Source organism: Eubalaena glacialis, chromosome 6, assembly GCF_028564815.1.
Source record: "Eubalaena glacialis isolate mEubGla1 chromosome 6, mEubGla1.1.hap2.+ XY, whole genome shotgun sequence".
NCBI lineage: Eukaryota > Metazoa > Chordata > Mammalia > Artiodactyla > Balaenidae > Eubalaena > Eubalaena glacialis.
The window spans coordinates 69515504-69538715 of NC_083721.1; the positions used below are offsets into that span (position 1 = coordinate 69515504).

Here is a 23212-nt window from a genome sequence, read left to right on the forward strand (position 1 = left end):
ATTATTGCCTTATTTTTCTTTATATTCCTGATACAGTACTGATAGGTGACTCTTCAACTACTCTACTTAAAGAGTTTAGCTTTTTAATTTTATATTCCCGTGTACCCATTGCTATCACAGTGCCTACCCAATACACAGTGAATACTCAGTACATCTTTGTTAAATGAATTAAATAATACAACTTGTATTGAACAATTTATAATTATTTCCTCTCCTTAATTGTCATTTTAAAGAATTTACGGTAATGTTTGTATGATTTTATTATGTCTTAGGGCCAGCACTTTTCCAGAAAAAAAAAAAAAACCTCTATGCATTACTATTAAATGGGAAAACTAAATTTTATATATATAACTGAATTATTTTTAAATATATTTTTACAAACAAGTTAATTTCATAAAATAGGGTAAGTCTTTTATCCCAAGGCTTTTTATTTTTTATCTTTATTTTTTTTAACATCTTTATTAGAGTATAATTGCTTTACAATGGTGTGTTAGTTTCTGCTTTATAACAAAGTGAATCAGCTATACATATACATGTATCCCCATATCTCTTCCCTCTTGCGTCTCCCTCCCTCCCACCCTCCCTATCCCACCCCTCTAGGTGGTCACAGAGCACCGAGCTGATCTCCCTGTGCTATGCGGCTGCTTCCCACTAGCTATCTATTTTACATTTGGTAGTGTATATATGTCCATGCCACTCTCTCACTTCGTCCCAGCTTACCCTTCCCCCTCCCTGTGTCCTCAAGTCCATTCTCTACGTCTGTGTCTTTATTCCTGTCCTGCCCCTAGGTTTTTCAGAACCTTTTTTTTTTTTTTTAGATTCCATATATATGTGTTAGCATACGGTATTTGTTTTTCTCTTTCTGACTTACTTCACTCTGTATGACAGTCTCTAGGTCCATCCACCTCACTACAAATAACTCAATTTCATTTCTTTTTATGGCTGAGTAATATTCCATTGTATATATATGCCACATCTTCTTTATCCATTCATCTGTTGATGGACACTTAGGTTGCTTCCATGTCCTGGCTATTGTAAATAGAGCTGCAATGAACACTGTGGTACATGACTCTTTTTGAATTATGGTTTTCTCAGGGTATATGCCCAGTAGTGGGATTGCTGGGTCATATGGTGGCTCTACTTTTAGTTTTTTAAGGAACCTCCATACTGTTCTCCATAGTGGCTGTATCAATTTACATTCCCACCAACAGTGCAAGAGGGTTCCCTTTTCTCCACACCCTCTCCAGCATTTATTGTTTGTAGATTTTTTGATGATGGCTATTCTGACTGGTGTGAGGTGATACCTCATTGCAGTTTTGATTTACATTTCTCTAATGATTAGTGATGTTGAGCATCCTTTCATGTGTTTGTTGGCAATCTGTATATCTTCTTTGGAGAAATGTCTATTTAGGTCTTCTGCCCGTTTTTGGATTGGGTTGTTTGGTTTTTTTGATATTGAGCTGCATGAGCTGCTTGTAAATTTTGGAGATTAATCCTTTGTCAGTTGCTTCACTTGCAAATATTTTCTCCCATTCAGACTATACTACAAAGCTACAGTAATCAAGACAGTATGGTACTGGCACAAAAACAGAAATATAGCTCAATGGAACAGGGTAGAAAGCCCAGAGATAAGCCCGCGCCCATATGGTCACCTTATTTTTGATAAAAGAGGCAAAAATATACAATGGAGAAAAGACAGCCTCTTCAATAAGTGGTGCTGCGAAAACTGGACAGCTACATGTAAAAGAATGAAATTAGAACACTCCCTAACACCATACACAAAAATAAACTCAAAATGGATTAAAGGCCTAAATGTAAGGCCAGACACTATAAAACTCTCAGAGGAAAACATAGGCAGAACACCGTATGACATACATCACAGCAAGATCCTTTATGACCCACCTCCTAGAGAAATGGAAATAAAAACAAAAATAAACAAATGGGACCTAATGAAACTTAAAAGCTTTTGCACAGCAAAGGAAAACATAAACAAGATGAAAAATAGGGTACATTAATGGTAGGTGACGGAAACCAGTGTCAGGCAAACATGAAAATCTTTATATTACAGATTGGTGTTACGCCCTGGTTATTGGATGGCAGTGCTTATAACCACTTAGTAAGTGCCAGGCCCTGAGGGACTCTAGGAGATAAGTGCAAGAAGGAGCAGAACTAAGTTCTGGAAAATTTAAAGATGCTGGGAAGAGCAGGCACTGGATTTCCCTGCCAGGTTTCCCACGAATTCAGAGGGTAACCCCAAATCCTGTAGGTCCCAGTTCTACTGAGCTCATTTATGAGGAGTACATTTATTTATGATGACTTTAATGCAAAAAAGCACATACTTATTTAAATTAGAATAATTTTTAAACACCAAAACAGCTTGTTTTTCACTATGATTTTTCACTTTGATAATTCATGTTTTAGGTTGGCCTTCCAAGTTCGGTGACCTTTTAGACTTAGTAGCCATCTGAAATGTCCCTAGTGCCATACGTGCTCTGGATACTTACTTTAGCAAGTATACATGTTATAGTGAGAAATATTCTGATCTGAGAATTGAGTAAACTGGACTTGGATGATCCTTACCTTATCTCAAGCTCACATGTTCTATGACTCGTATGTTTGCTGCTTGGAAAATAGTCTATTCATGATTTCACTGAGAAGTAGCAAAGAGTTAAGCCATGACAGTGATTTGAGTTTTATACCTTAGCTTTCAGGATTCATACTGTTTTATCAAGTTTTTTTTTTAATAGGTCGTTTCTTCCATGTTCTCCTACTCTTAACATTTTTAGGCATAATAAAACTTACTCATTCCAACTCTTCTCCTTCTAGATGAGATGAGTCTTTCAGGAACACCTCATTAAAGGTGTTAAATGTCAAAGCAGTTTACCTTTATGAGCCATCATGCGTCGTTTGATTATTGTACCATCGCGAGTCATGATTAAAACCACTTAATGACAGTGTTTCAAGAATATTTCTGTGATGAAATTTCTGTGTGACATCTGGGGACCCTCTGGCATTTGGAGGAGGTATTTGGTTTATAAGCAGTTTAATTGTGTTTGTCATCTAGAAAATAGTTCCCCTTACACAAGAAAAATTTTAAATGTCTTTGGTTTTCTTAATTTAGTAACATTAACGATGCTTGAAGCCATTTTGCCTTCGAATAACTTTTCCAACATTTACAAAGATTTGAGCAGACGTAATTCACATATTTCACTTCCCACTCACTTATGCTTCTACATTAGGGCCCTACGTCTCCTCACGTGCCTGTTTATTATTTCCTTCTACATTCGAAAAACTTTTTCTAAGTAGCTTAAGGTGGTACTTGTTAAAAAGAGGATTTGGCACCCACATGGTGACTGAAAAGCAAAAGGAACAGAAAGAAAAAGTAGTTAGTATCATGTGTATGTCACATACACTGTTCCTTCCCTTTCCTCTACCTTCAAGGCAGAAGAGGTTGACTCGCTTCCCATTCTTGTCTGTGCTTTTTGGACTTCTGGCTTCTTTTCTCCTTCAAGGCTACTCTTGAATGTGAATGTATATTTTGGGGGTGGAGGAAGAAATGTGGGAAACAGGTTTTCACGGTCGGTGTTCAGCAGGGAACAGGATAGAGCACTGAATAGAATAGTGAGGAAGGATGAGCAAGAGAACAACTGGAATGGAAGCAAGAAACTACTTTTCACTAACCCTTACAATTAAAGTCATGGTCAGAGAATTGGGACTGGAAGGGACCCAGTGATCTGTTTATAGTACCTTAACCTAACAAATGCTCAAGGCATGAATATTCAATTTAAACTAATCTCATCATTTTACAGGAGAAGGAATGGAATCCTACAAAGACATATTACCCAGGGCCATTCAACTAGTTAGGTGCAGACAAGATCCTCTGATTCCTCTTCCATTAGAAGATTCTATAATGATTACTTTCTTTTGTGTATTTCCATCACCTGGCACAGAGTAGGTGTGAAATGTTGAGCTCAACTAACTGTGTTATTGTAGGGCTGGCGGCACTTACTAGGTCTCTATGAGTGGCAGTCTAATAGAGTATGGATTTGGGAGTCAGACCTGGGTCTAAATCTTAGCTTGCCTGTTAGCACTTGGGCAAGTTTCTTTATCTTTCTAAGCCAAAGCTTTCATATCTCAATAAATGGGGATAATAATAGCTTCCACATAGTGTTGTGATAACAAATGAAACAAGTTATTGGAAGTATTTAGTTTGGAATGTGACACAAATCGGAGGCTTTGGTAAATATTTGTGAAATGAATAAGGGGTGACTATTGCTGTATTTTATCTCCCTCACAGAGAGTCACCATACTTTACGTTTCAGGTGTGTCATAGTCTTTACAGATATGTATTCTTATTGCCATAGTTAACTGCAGTGTGGCTAACTTCTTTTTGTCTAGAAGATTCCTGTCTCAGCTACCTCACAGCCTTTTAATTTGTTTGATTGCAGACTAATCCATGCAGGACAGCTGTTAAATGGATTGGCAGGTCCGACTGTAATGAACGCAGCTCCATTCCTCTCCACAACGTGGTTCTCTGCAGACGAGCGGGCCACTGCCACAGCTATTGCATCAATGCTCAGTTATCTTGGGGGAGCATGTGCATTTTTAGTTGGACCACTTGTTGTTCCAGCTCCCAATGGGACGGCGCCTCTTCTTGCTTCAGAGAATAGCAGGGCCCACATTAAAGATCGCATAGAGACTGTATTATATGCAGGTATTTTGAAGTTTATTTTCTTCCTGTTATATTTTGTCTTTTATCCCCATCATCTTCACTCTACTTTTTGTATACCAGATCACTTCTTATGAAATAGAGGACTAATCCATACATATTCATATATGTGCTTTCCTTTCATATAATATGGAGATGCCTATTTAAAACTGACCCTTTCTTGGAAGTTATTAAGTTTAAAATGTATTATTGCTACACGTAAGGTTATTTCTTAACTTCGCTCTTCCCGTCCATTTACAGTTAAGCACTGTATAACACATTGTCTGGTGTCTTTTCTAGATATCAGTATAAAAAACTGAACATCATGATCCACGATAAATATTTGTTAAGCATCTGTTGGTAGGTGTTAAGCCCATTTTCTCCCTTGCAGTTTCCCTGTTATTGGCCATGTTCTCTAACCTTATAAACCTATATCACCCATGATTTATCCTTTTCATTTCCTACTCTCTGTATGTTTAGTCTATTAATAAGGGATGTTGATCTTTTCAAAATATTCTCCTGGGTCCTTTCTCTTTATTTCTAGAGTCAAGCCCTAGTCCACTCTTAGATCTCCTTAAATATATCCCTTCTCCCCATGTGCCTGCTTATTATTTCCTTCTGCATTCAGAAAACTTTTTATAAGTGTTTACTATATATCAAGGACCTTGCTAAGCACTGGGATTTGGTAAGATCACTGAAGAGATCATTATAATACAAATAAGGATATACACAGCTTAGAAGGCCTAATTGACCTGGCTTTGGGGAGAAGTTGAGGAGTCAGGGAAGACTTCACTAGGAATGTGATAATTAAAACTAAGAATTTCATAGGCGTTCACTGAATGTTCAAGCGGGTTAAGGTATTCCTTATAGAAGGAACAGCAACTGAGAAGGCAGAGAAGGTGTGAGAGAGCTCAGTATGTCCAGGGAACTGCACGTAATTTGCTGTGACTAGAGTAGTGTAAATATGTGTTTGGGTATAGGTAGCAAGTGGCAGAAAATGAGACTGGAAAGATAAAGGACCAGATTATGATGAACTTCGTATTAGTTCATGTATTTACTTATTAATTTAACGAATATATTTTGAACTCCTATGTATCTGTCAGTGTGCTAGGCACTGAAGTAAACATGGTTCCTGACCAGACAGAACTTACAGTGTCCCAAAGGATACAGACAGACAGTTGTAAAACAGGGTGGTAAGGGCTATAACCAAAGACCTACAGTTGCTTTGAGAGCTCAGAGGAGAAGCACCTAACCAGATTTTGGTGGTCAAGTAGAGCTTCCTAGAGTTGCAGCATCTAATTTGGAACCTGACGGAAGAAAGAGAGTTAGCTAACTATAATGGGAAGAAGGAAGAATACATTAGAAAGACAGAGAGAACCATGGAGGAGAAGCCCAGTAATGGCGGGGAGAGCCTGCTGCATTCAAGCAACTGAAAACCCAGAGTGGCTTAGATCTGGTGAGAGTGGTGATAGATGAAGCCAGAGAGGTAAGCCATACCATGCAAGCCTTCTAAGCAGAAGTAAAGGGTTTCAAGTTCATCATGTTGTAGGCAAAGGCCACACTCTGGAGAATTTTACACTAGAGAGTTATATAATGGAATTTACATTTCAAAACATTGGGCTGGCCAGAAAGTTCGTTCGGGTTTTTCCGGAACATGGAGAAACCCAAACGAACATTTTGGCCAACCCAGTAGGATTCAGAGGGAATAAAAGTGAAATTAGAGGTGGTGGCAGTAAATAAAGCATTTAACCCCCCTGTAGACAGCTCACACCTTTTTTTTTTTTTTTGGGATCCAATGTTATTGCAGAATGCCCAGGAAATTTCGTATTTTCTACTTACATTACTCTTCAGTCTCCCACTTTATTATATAGGAAAAGGCATGACTTTTTAATTTAATTTAATTTTATTTATTTTTTTATACAGCAGGTTCTTATTAGTCATCCATTTTATACACATCAGTGTATACATGTCAATCTCAATCGCCCAATTCATCACACCACCACCCCACCCCCCGCTGCTTTCCCCCCTTGGTGTCCATACGTTTGTTCTCTACATCTGTGTCTCTATTTCTGCCCTGCAAACCGGTTCATCTGTACCATTTTTCTAGGTTCCACATATATGCGTTAATATATGATATTTGTTTTTCTCTTTCTGACTGACTTCACTCTGTATGACAGTCTCTAGATCCATCCATGTCTCTACAAATCACCCAATTTCGTTCCTTTTTATGGCTGAGCCATATTCCATTGTATATATGTACCACATCTTCTTTATCCATTCGTCTGTTGATGGACATTTAGGTTGCTTCCATGACCTGGCTATTGTAACTAGCACTGCAATGAACATTGGGGTGCATGTGTCTTTTTGAATTATGGTTTTCTTTGGGTATATGCCCAGTAGTAGGATTGTTGGGTCATATGGTTGAAAAACTATTTTTAGTTTTTAAGGAACCTCCATCCTGTTCTCCATAGTGGCTGTATCAATTTACATTTCCACCAACAGTGCAAGAGGGTTCCCTTTTCTCCACACCCTCTCCAGCATTTGTTGTTTGTAGATTTTCTGATGATGCCCATTCTAACCGGTGTGAGGTGATACCTCATTGTAGTTTTGATTTGCATTTCTCTAATAATTAGCAAGATTGAGCAGCTTTTCCTGTGCTTCTTGGCCATCTGTATGTCTTCTTTGGAGAAATGTCTGTTTAGGTCTTCTGCCCATTTTTGGATTGGGTTGTTTGTTTTTTTAATATTGAGCTGCATAAGCTGTTTATAAATTTTGGAGATTAATCCTTTGTCCGTTGATTTGTTTGCAAATATTTTCTCCCATTCTGAGGGTTGTCTTTTCGTCTTGTTTATGGTTTCCTTTGCTGTGCAAAAGCTTTTAAGTTTCATTAGGTCCCATTTGTTTATTTTTGTTTTTATTTCCATTACGCTAGGAGTTGGATCAAAAAAGATCTTGCTGTGATTTATGTCAAAGAGTGTTCTTCCTATGTTTTCCTCTAAGGGTTTTATAGTTTCCGGTCTTACATTTAGGTTTCTAATCCATTTTTAGTTTATTTTTGTGTATGGTGTTAGGCAGTGTTCTAATTTCATTCTTTTACATGTAGCTGTCCAGTTTTCCCAGCACCACTCATTGAAGAGACTCTCTTTTCTCCATTGTATATCCTTGCCTCCTTTGTCATAGATTAGTTGACCATAGGTGCGTGGGTTTATCTCTGGGCTTTCTATCTTGTTCCATTGATCTATGTTTCTGTTTTTGTGCCAGTACCATATTGTCTTGATTACTGTAGCTTTGTAGTATAGTCTGAAGTCAGGGAGTCTGATTCCTCCAGCTCCGTTTTTTTCCCTCAAGACTGCTTTGGCTATTCGGGGTCTTTTGTGTCTCCATACAAATTTTAAGATTTGTTGTTCTAGTTCTGTAAAAAATGCCATTGGTAATTTGATAGGGATTGCATTGACTCTGTAGATCGCTTTGGGTAGTACAGTCATTTTCACAATATTGATTCTTCCAATCCAAGAACATGGTGTACCTCTCCATCTGTTGGTATCATCTCTAATTTCTTTCATCAGTGTCTTATAGTTTTCTGCATACAGGTCTTTTGTCTCCCTAGATAGGTTTATTCCTAGGTATTTTATTCTTTTTGTTGTAGTGGTAAATGGGAGTGTTTCCTTAATTTCTCTTTCAGATTTTTCATCATTAGTGTATAGGAATGCAAGAGATTTTCTGTGCATTAATTTTGTATCCTGCGACTTTACCAAATACATTGATTAGCTCTAGTAGTTTTCTGGTGGCAGTTTTAGGATTCTCTATGTATAGTATCATGTCATCTGCAAACAGTGACAGTTTTAGTTCTTCTTTTCCAATTTGTATTCCTTTTATTTCTTTTTCTTCTCTGATTGCCGTGGCTAGGACTTCCAGAACTATGTTGAATAATAGTGGTGAGAGTGGACATCCTTGTCTCGTTCCTGATCTTAGAGGAAATGCTTTCAGTTTTTCACCATTGAGAATGATGTTTGCTGTGGGTTTGTCATATATGGCCTTTATTATGTTGAGGTAGGTTCCCTCTATGCCCACTTCCTGGAGAGTTTTTATCATAAATGGGTGTTGAATTTTGTCAAAAGCTTTTTCTGCATCTATTGTGATGATCATATGGTTTTTATTCTTCAGTTTGTTAATATGGTGTATCGCATTGATTGATTTGCATATGCTGAAGAATCCTTGCATCCCTGGGATAATCCCACTTGATCATGGTGTATGATCCTTTTAATGTGTTGTTGGATTCTGTTTGCTAGTATTTTGTTGAGGATTTTTGCATCTATATTCATCAGTGTTATTGGTCTGTAATTTTCATTTTTGTAGTATCTTTGTCTGGTTTTGGTATCAGGGTGATGGTGGCCTCATGCAATGAGTTTGGGAGTGGTCCTTCCTCTGCAATTTTTTGGAAGAGTTTGAGAAAGATGGGTGTTAGCTCTTCTCTAAATGTTTGATAGAATTCACCTGTGAAGCCATCTGGTCCTGGACTTTTGTTTGTTGGAAGATTTTTAATCACAGTTGCAATTTCATTACTTGTGATTGGTCTGTTCATATTTTCTATTTCTTCCTTGTTCAGTCTTGGAAGGTTATACCATTCTAAGAATTTGTCCATTTCTTCCAGGTTGTCCATTTATTGGCATAGAGTTGCTTGTAGTAGTCTCTTAGGATGCTTTGTATTTCTGTGGTGTCTGTTGTAACTTTTCCTTTTTCATTTCTAATTTTATTGATTTGAGTCCTCTCCCTCTTTTTCTTGATGAGTCTGGCTAAAGGTTTATCAATTTTGTTTATCTTCTCAAAGAACCAGCTTTTAGTTTTATTGAGCTTTGCTATTGTTTTCTTTGTTTTTATTTCATTTATTTCTGCTCTGATCTTCATGATTTCTTTCCTTCTGCTAACTTTGGGTTTTGTTTGTTCTTCTTTCTCTAGTTCCTTTAGGTGTAAGGTTAAATTGTTTATTTGAGATGTTTGTTGTTTCTTGAGGTAGGATTGTATTGCTATAAACTTCCCTCTTAGAACTGCTTTTGCTGCATCCCATAGGTTTTGGATCGTCGTGTTTTGATTGTCATTTGTCTCTAGGTATTTTTTGATTTCCTCTTTGATTTCTTCAGTGATCTCTTGGTTATTTAGTAACATATTGTTTAGCCTCCATGTGTTTTGTGTTTTTTACGTTTCATTTCTAATATCATAGTGTTGTGGTCAGAAAAGATGCTTGATATGATTTCCGTTTTCTTAAATTTACTGAGGCTTTATTTGTGACCCAAGATGTGATCTATCCTGGAGAATGTTCCATGCGCACTTGAGAAGAAAGTGTAATCTGCTGTTTTTGGATGGAATGTCCTATAAATATCAATTAAATCTATGTGGTCTATTGTGTCATTTAAAGCTTGTGTTTTCTTATTACTTTTCTGTTTGGATGATCTGTCCATTGGTGTAAGTGAGGTGTTAAAGTCCCCCACTATTATTGTGTTACTTTCGATTTCCTCTTTTATAGCTGTTAGCAGTTGCCTTATGTAATGAGGTGCTCCTGTGTTGGGTGCATACATATTTATAATAGTTATATCTTCTTCTTGGATTGATCCCTTGATCATTATGGAGTGTGCTTCCTTGTCTCTTGTAACATTCTTTATTTTAAAGTCTATTTTATCTGATATGGGTATTGCTACTCCAGCTTTCTTTTGATTTCCATTTGCATGGAATATCTTTTTCCATCCCCTCACTGTCAGTCTGTATGTGTCCCTAGGTCTGAAGTGGGTCTCTTGTAGACAGCATATATATGGGTCTTGTTTTTGTATCCATTCAGCAAGCCTGTGTCTTTTGGTTGGAGCATTTAATCCATTCACGTTTAAGGTAATTATTGATATGTATGTTCCTGTTACCATTTTCTTAATTGTTTTGGGTTTGTTTTTGTAGGTCCTTTTCTTCTCTTGTGTTTCCCACTTAGAGAAGTTCCTTTAGCATTTGTTGTAGAGCTGGTTTGGTGGTGCTGAAGTCTCTTAGCTTTTGCTTGTCTGTAAAGCTTTTGATTTCTCCATCGAATCTGAATGAGATCCTTGCTGGGTAGAGTAATCTTGGTTGTTGGTTCTTCCCTTTCATCACTTTAAGTATATCATGCCACTCTCTTCTGGTTTGTAGAGTGTCTGCTGAGAAATCAGCTGTTAACCTATGGGAGTTCCCTTGTATGTTATTTGTCATTTTTCCCTTGCTGCTTTCAATAATTTTTCTTTGTCTTTAACTTTTGCCAATTTGATTACTGTGTGTCTCGGTGTGTATCTCCTTGGGTTTATCCTGTATGGGACTCTCTGCGCTTCCTGGACTTGAGTGGCTATTTCCTTTCCCATGTTAGGGAAGTTTTCGACTATAATCTCTTCAAATATTTTCTCAGGTCCTTTCTCTCTGTCTTCTCCTTCTGGGACCCCTATAAGCCGAATGTTGTTGCGTTTAACGTTGTCCCAGATGTCTCTTAGGCTGTCTTCATTTCTTTTCATTCGTTTTTCTTTATTCTGTTCCGCAGCAGTGAATTCCACCGTTCTGTCTTCCAGGTCACTTATCTGTTCTTCTGCCTCAGTTACTCTATTGATTCCTTCTAGTGTAATTTTCATTTCAGTTATTGTATTGTTCATCTCTGTTTGTTTGTTCTTTAATTCTTCTTCCGAGGTCCTGGATCATCTTCACTATCATTATTCTGAATTCTTTTTCTGGAAGGTTGCCTATCTCCACTTCATTTAGTTGTTTTTCTGGGGTTTTATCTTGTTCCTTCATCTCTTACATAGCCCTCTACCTTTTCATCTTGTCTGTCTTTCTGTGAATGTGGTTTTTGTTCCACAGGCTGCAGGATTGTAGTTCTTCTTACTTCTGCTCGACAGCTCACTCCTTTTAAAGAAAGAAGTTGAAATGTAAAAGTAAATAAGTAAATGAAACTGAAAGTAGATAAAACATAAATTTTAAACTTTATTTTGGTTATATCATTCTTTTTATTGAAAGCTTAAGCAATCATTATATCTTTTAAATGACTGGATTTTAGGCATTATTGGTCATGTGTTAATGCTCTACATCCTCTGCCTTATGGTTCCCATGCAGTCAAGCAGAAACCCCTACTCAAAGCTTCCAGCTATTGCTTCAGTGCTTTTGTATTTTCCAGTTTGCCTCCCTGAGATAATGTCCCATGACCCTTCATTCCATTAAAAAATATTTTGCTTAGAATCATGACCTTAAGAGATTAATGACTCTTAAACTAAAATTATTTCAGACAAAGACATCATAAGTAAACTTTTGACCAATATATATAGGCCCACAGGTCCTCAACAAAATACTAGCAAACCAAATCCAGTAACATAATAAGGATTATACACCACCAGCAAATGGGATTTATTCCTGGAATGCAGTTTGGTTTAACATTCAAAATTCAGCTAATGTAATATATTAAATCAATAGAATAAAAGAGAAAAACTATGTGATCATCTTAATAGATGAAAAACAAAAGCATTTGGGAAATCCAGCACCCTTTCAAGATAAAAACACCCAACAAATTAGAAATAGACAGGAGCTCCCTCAACCTAATAATAGTAGGGCATCTACAAAAAAACCCATAGATAAGATCATATTTAATGGTGAAATACTGAATGCATCCCCTTCTGAGATCAGGAACAAGACAAGGGTGTCCACTCTTGCCATGTCTACTTAACATTGTGCTGGAGATTCTAACCAGGATGACTGAGTAAGAAAAATAAGTAAAAGGCATCTATATCAGAAAGAAGGAAGTAAAGCTATCTCTATTGAAAATGATGTGATCTTGAATACAGAAAATCCTCTGTAAGCCAGAAAAAAACTATTAGATCTAAAAAAACAAGTTTTAGGGTGCAAGATTAATATATAAAAATCAAGTGTATTTTACACATTTGCAATGAACAATCCAAACATGTAATTAGGAAAACAGTTCATTCGCAATAGCCTCAAAAAGAATAAAATATTTAGGAATAAATTTAACAATATAAGTGTAAAACTTGCACTCTGAAGACTATAGAGCACTATTGAAAGAAACTAAAGAAGACCTAAAGACGTGGAAAGACATCCTGTTCATGTGTTAGAAGTTTTAATATTGTGAAGGTGATAATACTCCCTACATTTATCTACAAATTCAGTGCAATCTCAATTAATATTCAGCTGCCTTTGTTGCAGAAATTGGCAAGCTGATCTTAAAATCTGTATGGAAATGCAAGGGACTCAGAATAACCAAAACAACCTTGAAAAGGAACAAAGTTGGAGAACTCACAACTTCCAGTTTCAAAACTTACTACAAAGCTACACTGGTCAAGACAGCATGGTACTGGCATGATAGACATATAAATCAACAAAAGTGAGATTCCAAAAAATAAACCATTACATTTGTAGTCAATTGACTTTTGACAACAGTGACAAGACAATTCAATGGGGAAAGAATAGTCTTTTCAACAAGTGGTATTGGAATAACTGGATATGCACATGCAAAACAATCAATTTGAATCCCTTCCTTACCCCATACATAAAAATTAATTCAAAATAGGTCATAAACCTAAATGTGAGAACTAAAACTATATAAACTCTTAGAAGAAAACATAGGAGTAAACCTTCATGACCTTGGGTTAGGCGAAGCCTTTTTATAAAGGACACTGAGAGCACAAATGGCAAAAGAAAAAATAGAAAAATAGGATTTCATTATCTCAAAATCTTGTGCTTCAAAATACACCATCAACAAAGTGAAAAGACAACCCATAGAATGGGAGAAAATAATTGCAAATCATATATCTGGTAAGGAACTTGTATCCAGAATATTTTTTTAAATTCTTACAATTCAACAACAAAAAGACAAACAATTCAATTAAAAGATGGACAAAGGACTCGAATAGAGATTTCTCCAAAGAAGATACACAAATGGCCAAGAAGCATATGAAAAGTTGCTCATTGTCATTAGTCATTAGGGAAATGCAAATCAAAACCATAATGAGTTAAACTTCAACCCAGTAGGGTGACTATAATCAATAAAATGGAAAATAACAAGTGTTGATGAGAAAGTGGAGAAATTGGAACCCTCATACATTGCTGGTAGTAATATAAAATGGTACAGCCTCTTTGGAAACAGGTTGGCAGTTCCTCAAAATGTTAAACATAAATTACCATATGACCCACCAATTCCATTTCCAGGTATATGCCTAAGTGAGATGAAAACATACATCCATGCAGAAATTTGCACACAAATATTTGTAGTAGCATTATTCATAATAGCCCCAAAGTAGAAACAATCTAAATGTCTATTAACTAAGTGGATTTTAAAATGTGGTATATCCATTCAGTGGAATATTATTTGGCAAAAAATAAAGTACTGCTCCAACATGGGTGAATCTTGAAAACACTAAGTGAAAGAAGCCAGTCACAAAAGACTACATATTATATGATTCCATTTATTAGAAATGTCCATAGTACTCAAATCCATAGAGATTGAAAGCAGATTAATGGTTGCCTGGGGCTAGGAAATTTGTGGGGTAATGGATACAGAGTTTCTTTGGGGGATGATGAAAAAATTTTTTAATTGTGGTGATGGTTGTAAAATTCATTGAAATATGCACTTTAATGTGTGAATTATATGTCACATGAATTATATCTCAGTGAAGCTGTTTACAAAAATGCCAATAGTAAGATGGGCAAAGAATACAAACAAGGCAATCACAGAAGAAATACAAATGGCCAGTAAGCATATGGAAGATGCTCATTCATTGTTACTAATAATTAAAAGGACTGTAAATTAAAGCAATTCATTTACTTCTTGTTGTTCCTTAGATTGTCAAAGAATAAAGACATTATCTGTGGTTAAGTGTCTTTAGAAATATTGTACCTTTTGCTAAGAATATAGCCCTAGAATTAGAATTATCCTACTGAAAGGATCTCTAGAAATCACTTAATCAGTTTCCTTTATTGGCCCAGAAAGAGTAAGAGATTCATTCAATTTATAAGTTAATTAATGACATGGATAGGTCTATACTCCAAGTCTTCCTGACTTTTCTACTAGAGTCATGCTTTTCTACTAAATTGGGCACAGTTAAAAGCTGGAGTTTCCATGTGCCAGAACTCTGGAGGGAATGATCAGGACTCCTAGGAACCTTTCCTTCTGTAATGGTGCCAAACTAAGATGGTTCAGATGTTCATTTTACTTCTGATTGTTTAATAACCTACATTAGCTAGTCTTGTGTTTGTTAAATTTTGCTCTCTGTCTCCTGGTTTCTTTCTTTCTTTTTTTTTTCTTTTTTGGATGCTTTCCTGTTTTGTTCAGATTTCCCATGTAGCCTATAAATTGAGTCTGTCCTACACAGTACATCAGAATATCCTGTCATTGATCAAACAAACTTTCTCCTATTCTGTTCTTACCAATTTTCTATTATATTCTTTATTTCTTAGGACCATGCTTATTAGACAGTCATCCTAGACCTGTTTAAAGACCTCTGTTATAGATAGTACTGTTGGTTTTTAATGTGTTTTCTCCAGAGTAACATTTGTTTACTGCCTCAATCCTCTTTCTGTGTAGTATACTCTACCATAAGTCTACCATACTTATTTCCTTATGACTTCTTACCTGCTGAAAGTTATATTTTTATGTATCAGTCTTTCTCACGATACTGAGCTATTTTAGCTAGGCAAGTACTATATTTTGCTTATCTTTATATATCTAAAGCTTCATTGATGCGCAATAAATATTTGTTAGATAGATACTTGAGATATTGAACTTCTTGTGTTGTCTGATTAACATTTTACTTTTTTTTTTTTTTTTTCAGAGTTTGGAGTTGTCTGCTTACTATTTTCTGCAACTCTAGCTTATTTCCCACCGCGGCCTCCTCTTCCTCCCAGTGTTGCTGCAGCTAGCCAGCGGCTGAGTTATCGGCGGAGCTTTTGTAGATTATTAAGGTAAATATACTTAAAATCACTTAGTGGTTTTGACTAGCACCTTGAAGATAATTCCACGTTTATCTAAGATAATTTAAGATAGTAGTTTTTCAACAACCTACTAATCAGGTTGTAAATAATTGATAAAATATTGATTAAATATTTTAGAGAGATTTCCTATCAGAAATCTATCTTTAAAAATTGCCCAGGACAGGAATAAAGACGCAGTTGTAGAGAATGGACTTGAGGACATGGGGAGGGGGAAGGATAAGCTAGGACGAAGTGAAAGAGTGGCACTAACATATATACAGTACCAAATGTAAAATAGATAGCTAGTGGGAAGCAGCCGCATAGCACAGGGAGATCAGCTCGGTGCTTTGTGTCCCCCTAGAGGGGTGGGATAGGGAGGGTGGGAGGGAGATGCAAGAAGGAGGAGATACGGGGATATATGTATATGTATAGCTGATTCACTTTGTTATACAGCAGAAACTAACACAGCATTGTAAAGCAATTATACTCCAATAAAGATGTTAAAAAAAAAAAAATAAAATAGAAACAAAAAAAAATAAAATAAAAAAATTAAAATTGCCCAAAGCAAAAACCTCTATAGATTTTGCCTTCTCTATATACCACCCATATTTTAAAAATCAAACCTTTTGTTTAAATAATTTTCTTTTATAAGGAAACATCACATAATAGTATCTGTGAAATCATATGTTTTATGTGTTTATTATATTTTTCCTAATATGCAGATTTTTATTCATTATGTATTTCTTGATACACATTAAAATAAACAAGTGCTATTTAATACAAAGCAAATAAAATAAATAATGTTTATTTACATATCACCTAAAATCATCTTGAACCTCCAGTGGGATCATACTTTGAGAAACTTAATTTCTTATTTTACTTTATTTTATTGGTACAACTTAAATGTAATTAGATTAAATTCTACGCTTGAAGCCTTCAAATACTTGAAGGCCCAGTACTGAATTTGATTCTTTGGATATATAGACCATTTCTGATGATTATGATTTGTAATTGGGCCACTAGAACTTATGTTTTGGATTTTTTTCTCCAGTTAGTTGTGATGAGTTTTTATTGATTCATCAACAACTCTCCCTAGTTAGTTCTTTCTTTTCTAGTCATCCTCTCCCACCAGATGGTAAGTTCCTTGTGGTCAAGAACTATCTTTGTATCCTATATATTAATAATGTCTGACAGGAATATAATGGGAGCCACATGTGTAATTTTAAATCTTCTAGTAGCCTTATTTAAAAAAAGTAGAAAGAAACAGGTAAAATTAATTTTAATAGCATATTTTATTTAACTCAATATATCTCAAGTATTATTTCAACATGTAATCAGTATTCAGAATTATTAATGAGATAGTTTACATTCTTTTAGTCATAGAAAATCTTTGAAATCCAGTGTGTATTTTATACTTACAGTACATCTCAATTTAGATGCTAAATTTGCATTAGAAATACTTGGTCTGCATTTAGATTTCATTAAATTTACAATTAAAACAGTTTTCATTGAGCAGTGTCTCCCATATTGCACTATTTATCTAAAGTTAAAAATAACTACCTGCAATTTTTCAAATTTTGAATCAATACATCTTTGATGTTATTTAAAAGGTCTTACATTCTATAGGCAATTGTTTGGGCCTTAATTGAAGATCTTTCACTTCTGTAAAATACATTTTTTTCTCTTCATAATTTTAAACAAAACTTCCATAGCTAAAAGAACAATTTATTTTACCATCTCTCCATCTAAAAATGTTTTTCTTCTTGTGCAGGAATCCAAACCATTTTATAGCTGACCAAAAGTATAAGCTCAGATCTGTTAAAAATTGTTTAAAAATGTTTGTTGAACATTTAATTTAGATTTCAGACAAATAATCTTCTTGATTCTTTTTTGACTTTAAGAAGAAACTTCTTACACAATTTATTGTGTATTTGTTGCACATGTCCCTTAATATTATCCACTTAATTATCCTAAAAATTTTTTTCCATAACAGACATCGATTTTACTCTGCTGCATTAAGTTGCATCTACCATTCATTGTGAAATTTGCGACATACTTCATCTCGTATTTTTCTTCCTGCATAAAATATTCATAAGCAAATTACAATGTTATATCAGTGTGTAAAAAATAATTAGAACTGAGTTAGTTCATTGACACCAAGAAGATCAGTGACGGGTTATAATACTAGAAACAACATATGCTACCACGTGCACACTACAGTAATATCTTACCCAATGCAGCAGTTAAAGTGAAATGTACTTCTGCCAAAAAAATAAAGTTGTGTTTAATGGAAAAATACTTTTCACTGTTTCTGTTTTTAAATTGGATTTTAATTAATTAAAATGAAGTAAAATTAAAAATTAGTTCTTTACTTGCACTAGTCACATTTCAAGTGCTCAATAGCCACATTTGACTAGTGGCTACCATGTTAGACAGCATAGCTATGTAACATTGTTTTTCAAACTTTGATTCATAGCCAACCAATTTAGAGGGTTGACCACCTTTTTTGTTTAAAAAAAGTAGAATGGAATAAAAAAGAATAGAAAATATTATTGCATCTCCTATAGTAATGATACATATTTTTGTGATACTTTTGTTTCAGTATTTATATACTGAATATTGGTAGGTAGAATATTTCTTACTCTGGAGTACAGTAAAAAGTTTTTGAAAACCACATCTCTGTAGCAGCTAGTAAATTGCCTTCCACATAATAGGCAAAAAAATAATGTTAGTTCAATTGAATTGTGATCAGTAGAACATATTTGTAAGATGAGAGTTAAAATGATACTTTTTTTTTTTTTAAGATGCTATTTAACTAAATTTTTCTCCATGCAGAGCTAGAGGTTAGAGAGCAATAGGTAAGGCTAGAGAAGTAGGTTAGGGTCAGATTATGCCATACTAATAAGTTTGGACTATTCTGTGGGAAATGTGGAGTAACTGTAGGGTTTTAAGGTAAGGAGTTATGTAAAAGATTGTTCTGACAAGGAAAAAACAACTTAAAATGATCACTTTGACCACAATATACCCTGTGTTTGCTTCTGATTACCCTAGAGTCAAGATCTTTATTCTCTGTTCAAACTATAGAGTATAAGATCTTTCTTCTCTATTAAAATCCCTTTACACTAATGCCTAACATTCCTTTGTCTCTTCCCATATTCATTCGTTTACTGTGCAGGATTGCCTGCTTCTACTTTGGGCTTTCCAGGGGAGTTCTTTGGGCCTGCCACGCTCCATTCCCCTAACCTACCTGTGTAATTTTCCCTGGTCCTTCAAAGGACTCCTGATGTCATTACTTCCTGGATTAATCAGAATAACTGCTTCTCTAGATTCTAATTCCATTGTCTGGGCAGAAAAAAAAAATCAGTGGTTATGCTCCAAAGTTTCCACCACAGTTATTTATTTACTGTCCATATGATTCCCATCACTTAATATGCGTTTAACCTGTGTAACCTAATGTAAACATTTTTCTCCCTTTATGTATCAGTTTAATGTTTGATGATGGTGGTTGTTGTTTTTGCCTTTTAGACTTCAAGAGTGGAGAGTTGAGTTGAACGTGTTCCTTACTTCAGGATACATGAACAGGATACATGAACACGTTTATTCATTTATTTATTCATTCATTCTTTTATTTATATTTCTCACTCCCATTCCCTTCCCCCTACCTAGGATACCTCTCAATTGCATTTGATGTGTATCTCTTTGTGCTTTGCGACATTTGTATTGTTTTGTATGCCTCTCTGTGTTTAATTTATCTAAATGATGGCACATTATGTATCTCATTCTGTTTGACTTTTTTTCACTAAACACTATGTGGTTTTTTAAATTACTTTTCATTTTGGAAATACGAAGGTAGAATAGTATAACATCTGTATCCCCATAACCCAATATCAACAAACACCAATTTATGACCAATATTGTTTCATTTGTACTGTACCCACTTCTCCCCTTCCTGTATTATGAAGCAAATCCCAAATGACAAATCATTTCACCCATAAACATTTCAATATGTATATGTTAAAAAGATAGGGACTCTTTTTTTAACATAAATATGGTACCATTGTCACACTAAAAACGTTTTAGCAGTAGTTTGCTACTGTCAAATCAGTGTTTCAATTTCCAGTTGTCTCATAAATGTCGTAAGTTTTGTTTTTTTTTTTAACAGTTTGTTTGAATCAGGATCTAGATTAGGTCCACGCATTGCCGTTGGCTCAAATGCCTTATAATCTGTAGGTTTCCTTTCCATCTCTCTCTTTCCCTTGTAATTTATTTGTTGAGGAACCAGCTCTCTTGTCTCCAAGATCTGGATTTTGTTGATTGCCTCTTTGTAGTACTTTGCCAAGTTCCTCTGCCCTTTGTATTTCCTATAGATTGTTAGCTAGAGCTATGTTCTGATTCAGCTTTTGGTTTTGGGTTTGATTTTACAAGACTACTTCATGGGTGATGCTACCTTCTTCCATCAGGAGGCACATGATATCTGGATAGCTCTCATTTTGGGATATTAGTGCTCTGTTTTTCAAGATGTATCCCTGTGCTATGTGTACACCTAGTTCTTTGTACTCCATGGTATGAAACCATCGCGTTTTGTACACCCACTTCCATTGTGTACTCAGATTGCCTCCAACTCATTGTCACCACAAATAACACTGCAGTGACATCCTGCACATCACCGTAGACCTAAGAATTCTTTGGAAAACAGACCCCACAACAAGATTGCTGGGTCATAAGCTATTTTAAGCTTAATTCGCCAAGTATTGCCAAATTGCTCTTAAAAAATGCCTGCACTTGTCTATACTTCCATCCGCAGTGCCCATTTCCCTATATGCTTACCAAACTTGGCATTATCCATCTTTCTAATTTTCACTAGTCTAATGGATATAAAGAAATATATCTTTTGTTTAATTTGCATTTTCTGGTTATTGATAAATTTGAGACTCGTGGTTGTTTGCCATTTAGGTTTCCATCTACTGTAAATTCCTCTTCTGCCGATTTCTCAGTGGTAGTTTCTTTTTCTTAATGATTTACATATTCTAGATATAAGTTCCCTGTTGATTTTAAAAAGTCAAATATCTGTTCGCATTCTGTTATCTGTCTACTAATTTTGTCAGTGAATTCCTTATTTATCAACTTTCTGGTTTTTTCTTTCACATTTAGGTTTTCATCCCACCTAGAATCCACTTTAGTGTATGGTGTTAACTAATGATACAGGGTTTTCTTTTTTCCCTCCATAAAGTGAACTAGTACCATTCACTAAACAATCCTTAGCCCTTTGATTTTTGTAGTGCCGCCTTTATTGTAGATTGAGTTTCTGTGTCTTAACTCTCTTTTTTCCTTCATTGCTCTCTTTGTTCTTGAGCCAATACCATACTAGTTTTATTACTCTGGATGTGCAGTTTGTCTTCGTATCTGTCAGGACAAGGGCTTCCTTTTTCGTATTTTTAAAGGATGAGTTAGCTTTCTGAGGACTTTTATTTTCCCATATGAACTTTAGAGCAAATTTCATAAGTTTCTAAAAAAATTCAACTGGAATTTTAATTGTGATTGTGTTGAATCATAAATTAATTTGGGGTGAATTGACAGCATAGACTCTGTCTCTATTTATTTAAATCATCTTCTGTGCCCTTATGTGCTTCACCCCCTCCCACCCATAGAGGTCTTGGGTCTTCCTCGTTTATGCCTAGATACTTTATAGTTCAAATTTTTTAAAAAACTGTTGTTAATGGTATCTAATTTTTATTACATTTTTAAATTAAACTTTATTTTGAGATAATTATAGATTCGCATACAGTTGTAAAGAATAACACGAAGAAATAACATGGACCCTTTACCCAGTTTCCTCTAATGATACCATCTTAGAAAACTACAGTGCAATATCACAACTAGAAAATTGACATTGATATAGTAAAGATATAGAACATTTCCATCATCACAAGGCTCCCTCCTGTTGCCCTTTTATAGCCACACCTACTTCCCTCCCACTCTACTCCTTAACCCCTGGCAACCACTAATCTCTTTCCAGTTACTATAATGTCACTTCAAGAACGTTATATAAATTGAGTCATACAGTAAAGAAAATTTTGGAGTTAGCTTTTTTCACCCACCATAATTCTCTGGAGAGTCATCCAGGTTGTTTTGTGTACTGGTAGTTATTCCTTTTTACTGCTCAGTAGTATTCCATGGTATGGATGTACACAGTTTGTTTAACCATTCACCTTTTATCTTTTTTTCCCTCCACCTTGTTCATCAGAAGAAACAGTAATTTATCCTTTCAAATAGGAGCTTTTTTAAAAAAAACTGAATCTACCTACTCATTCTAGGAAATAATGTTAGTAATTCATCTGTATAGTAAACATTGAAATTTTTAAACAATATGAACAAAAAGATTCTTATAAATATAAAAAATTTAAGGAATTTATTAACAAACTGACAAATATTTTCTATTTCTGATTCTGGTGTTCCAATTTCAAAATGACTTACTTTTCTGCGAGTAAGAGTTTGAACTCTAGATTTTGAATTTGTAATAATATTTTCTTTTACTCCTCTTTTACAGCAATTTGAGATTTTTGATGATTGCTTTAGCATATGCCATACCACTTGGCGTATTTGCTGGCTGGTCTGGAGTTCTGGACTTAATTTTAACACCAGTGCATGTCAGCCAAGTAAGCATTTTATTTCCTTATATCTTGTAGCTATTTTTAGTTCACTAAAATTATAAATATTGTCTACTTGTTCTTACTTTTAGCTTCAAAGCCTAGGTAAAACGTTATCCTGTGTCACTGCTGCAAAAGGAAGATCCTTATGAAATAGTTATAAATAATATTGATTTTCTTCCTGGATTTTGTTAACCACCATGAATTTCAGATTTATTTGGGTACAATTACTGATGCTAATAAACAGAAAAATAAAGAAGGAAAATCTTAGAATCCTTGATTCTTGGTTTATAAAGATGAAGATCTCGTCATTAAATATATGGCTATTCCCACATCTAATCCCTCACTTTCTCTTCAGTTTCAGTATCTCATTTCCTTAAAAATAACCATTTCATCTATATGCTATGACATCCATTCCTTTTCCTTGCTTCCAAATAGCATGGTAGAAAGGGGTAGAGAGATTTGGAAGGTCAAATGGAAGAAGTCCAGTACACTGATGTGATATTCCATTGTATGAATAAACAACAATTTGTCCAATCTGCTTTTGATGAACATTTGGAATGTCTACATTTGGGCCGTCATAAACAGTGCTGTATGGATATTCTCATATATGTTTCTTGATGCACCTCTATATACATTTCTGTTGGATATTTATCTAGGAATGGAATTGCTAGTTACAGGATATGCCTGCTTTCATAGGTGATGCCAAATTTCCCCAAAGTAGTTGTATTAGTTTACAGTCCTACCAGCAGTACATGAAATTTCTCCTTGTTGCACATCATTACCAGCACTTGGCAATGTTAATCTTTTTAAATTTAGACGTGCTGATGACTGTGCAGTTGTATGCCATTGTCGTGACTTCCATGACATCTTTTTAAGTGACATCCTT

The 23212-nt window shown here is 35.1% G+C and overlaps 1 protein-coding gene across 3 annotated transcripts in view; it reads left to right on the forward strand.

The window, feature by feature from the left end:
• SLC49A4 (solute carrier family 49 member 4) overlaps positions 1-23212 on the forward strand; it is a 92745-nt gene that overhangs the window by 24508 nt on the left and 45025 nt on the right. For all 3 annotated transcript variants that reach the window (XM_061193171.1, XM_061193173.1, XM_061193172.1), the window contains exons 3-5: positions 4449-4714; positions 15538-15667; positions 22224-22332. In XM_061193171.1, coding sequence (XP_061049154.1) covers positions 4449-4714; positions 15538-15667; positions 22224-22332 — 505 coding nt within the window. The remainder of the gene's footprint in view (positions 1-4448; positions 4715-15537; positions 15668-22223; positions 22333-23212) is intronic.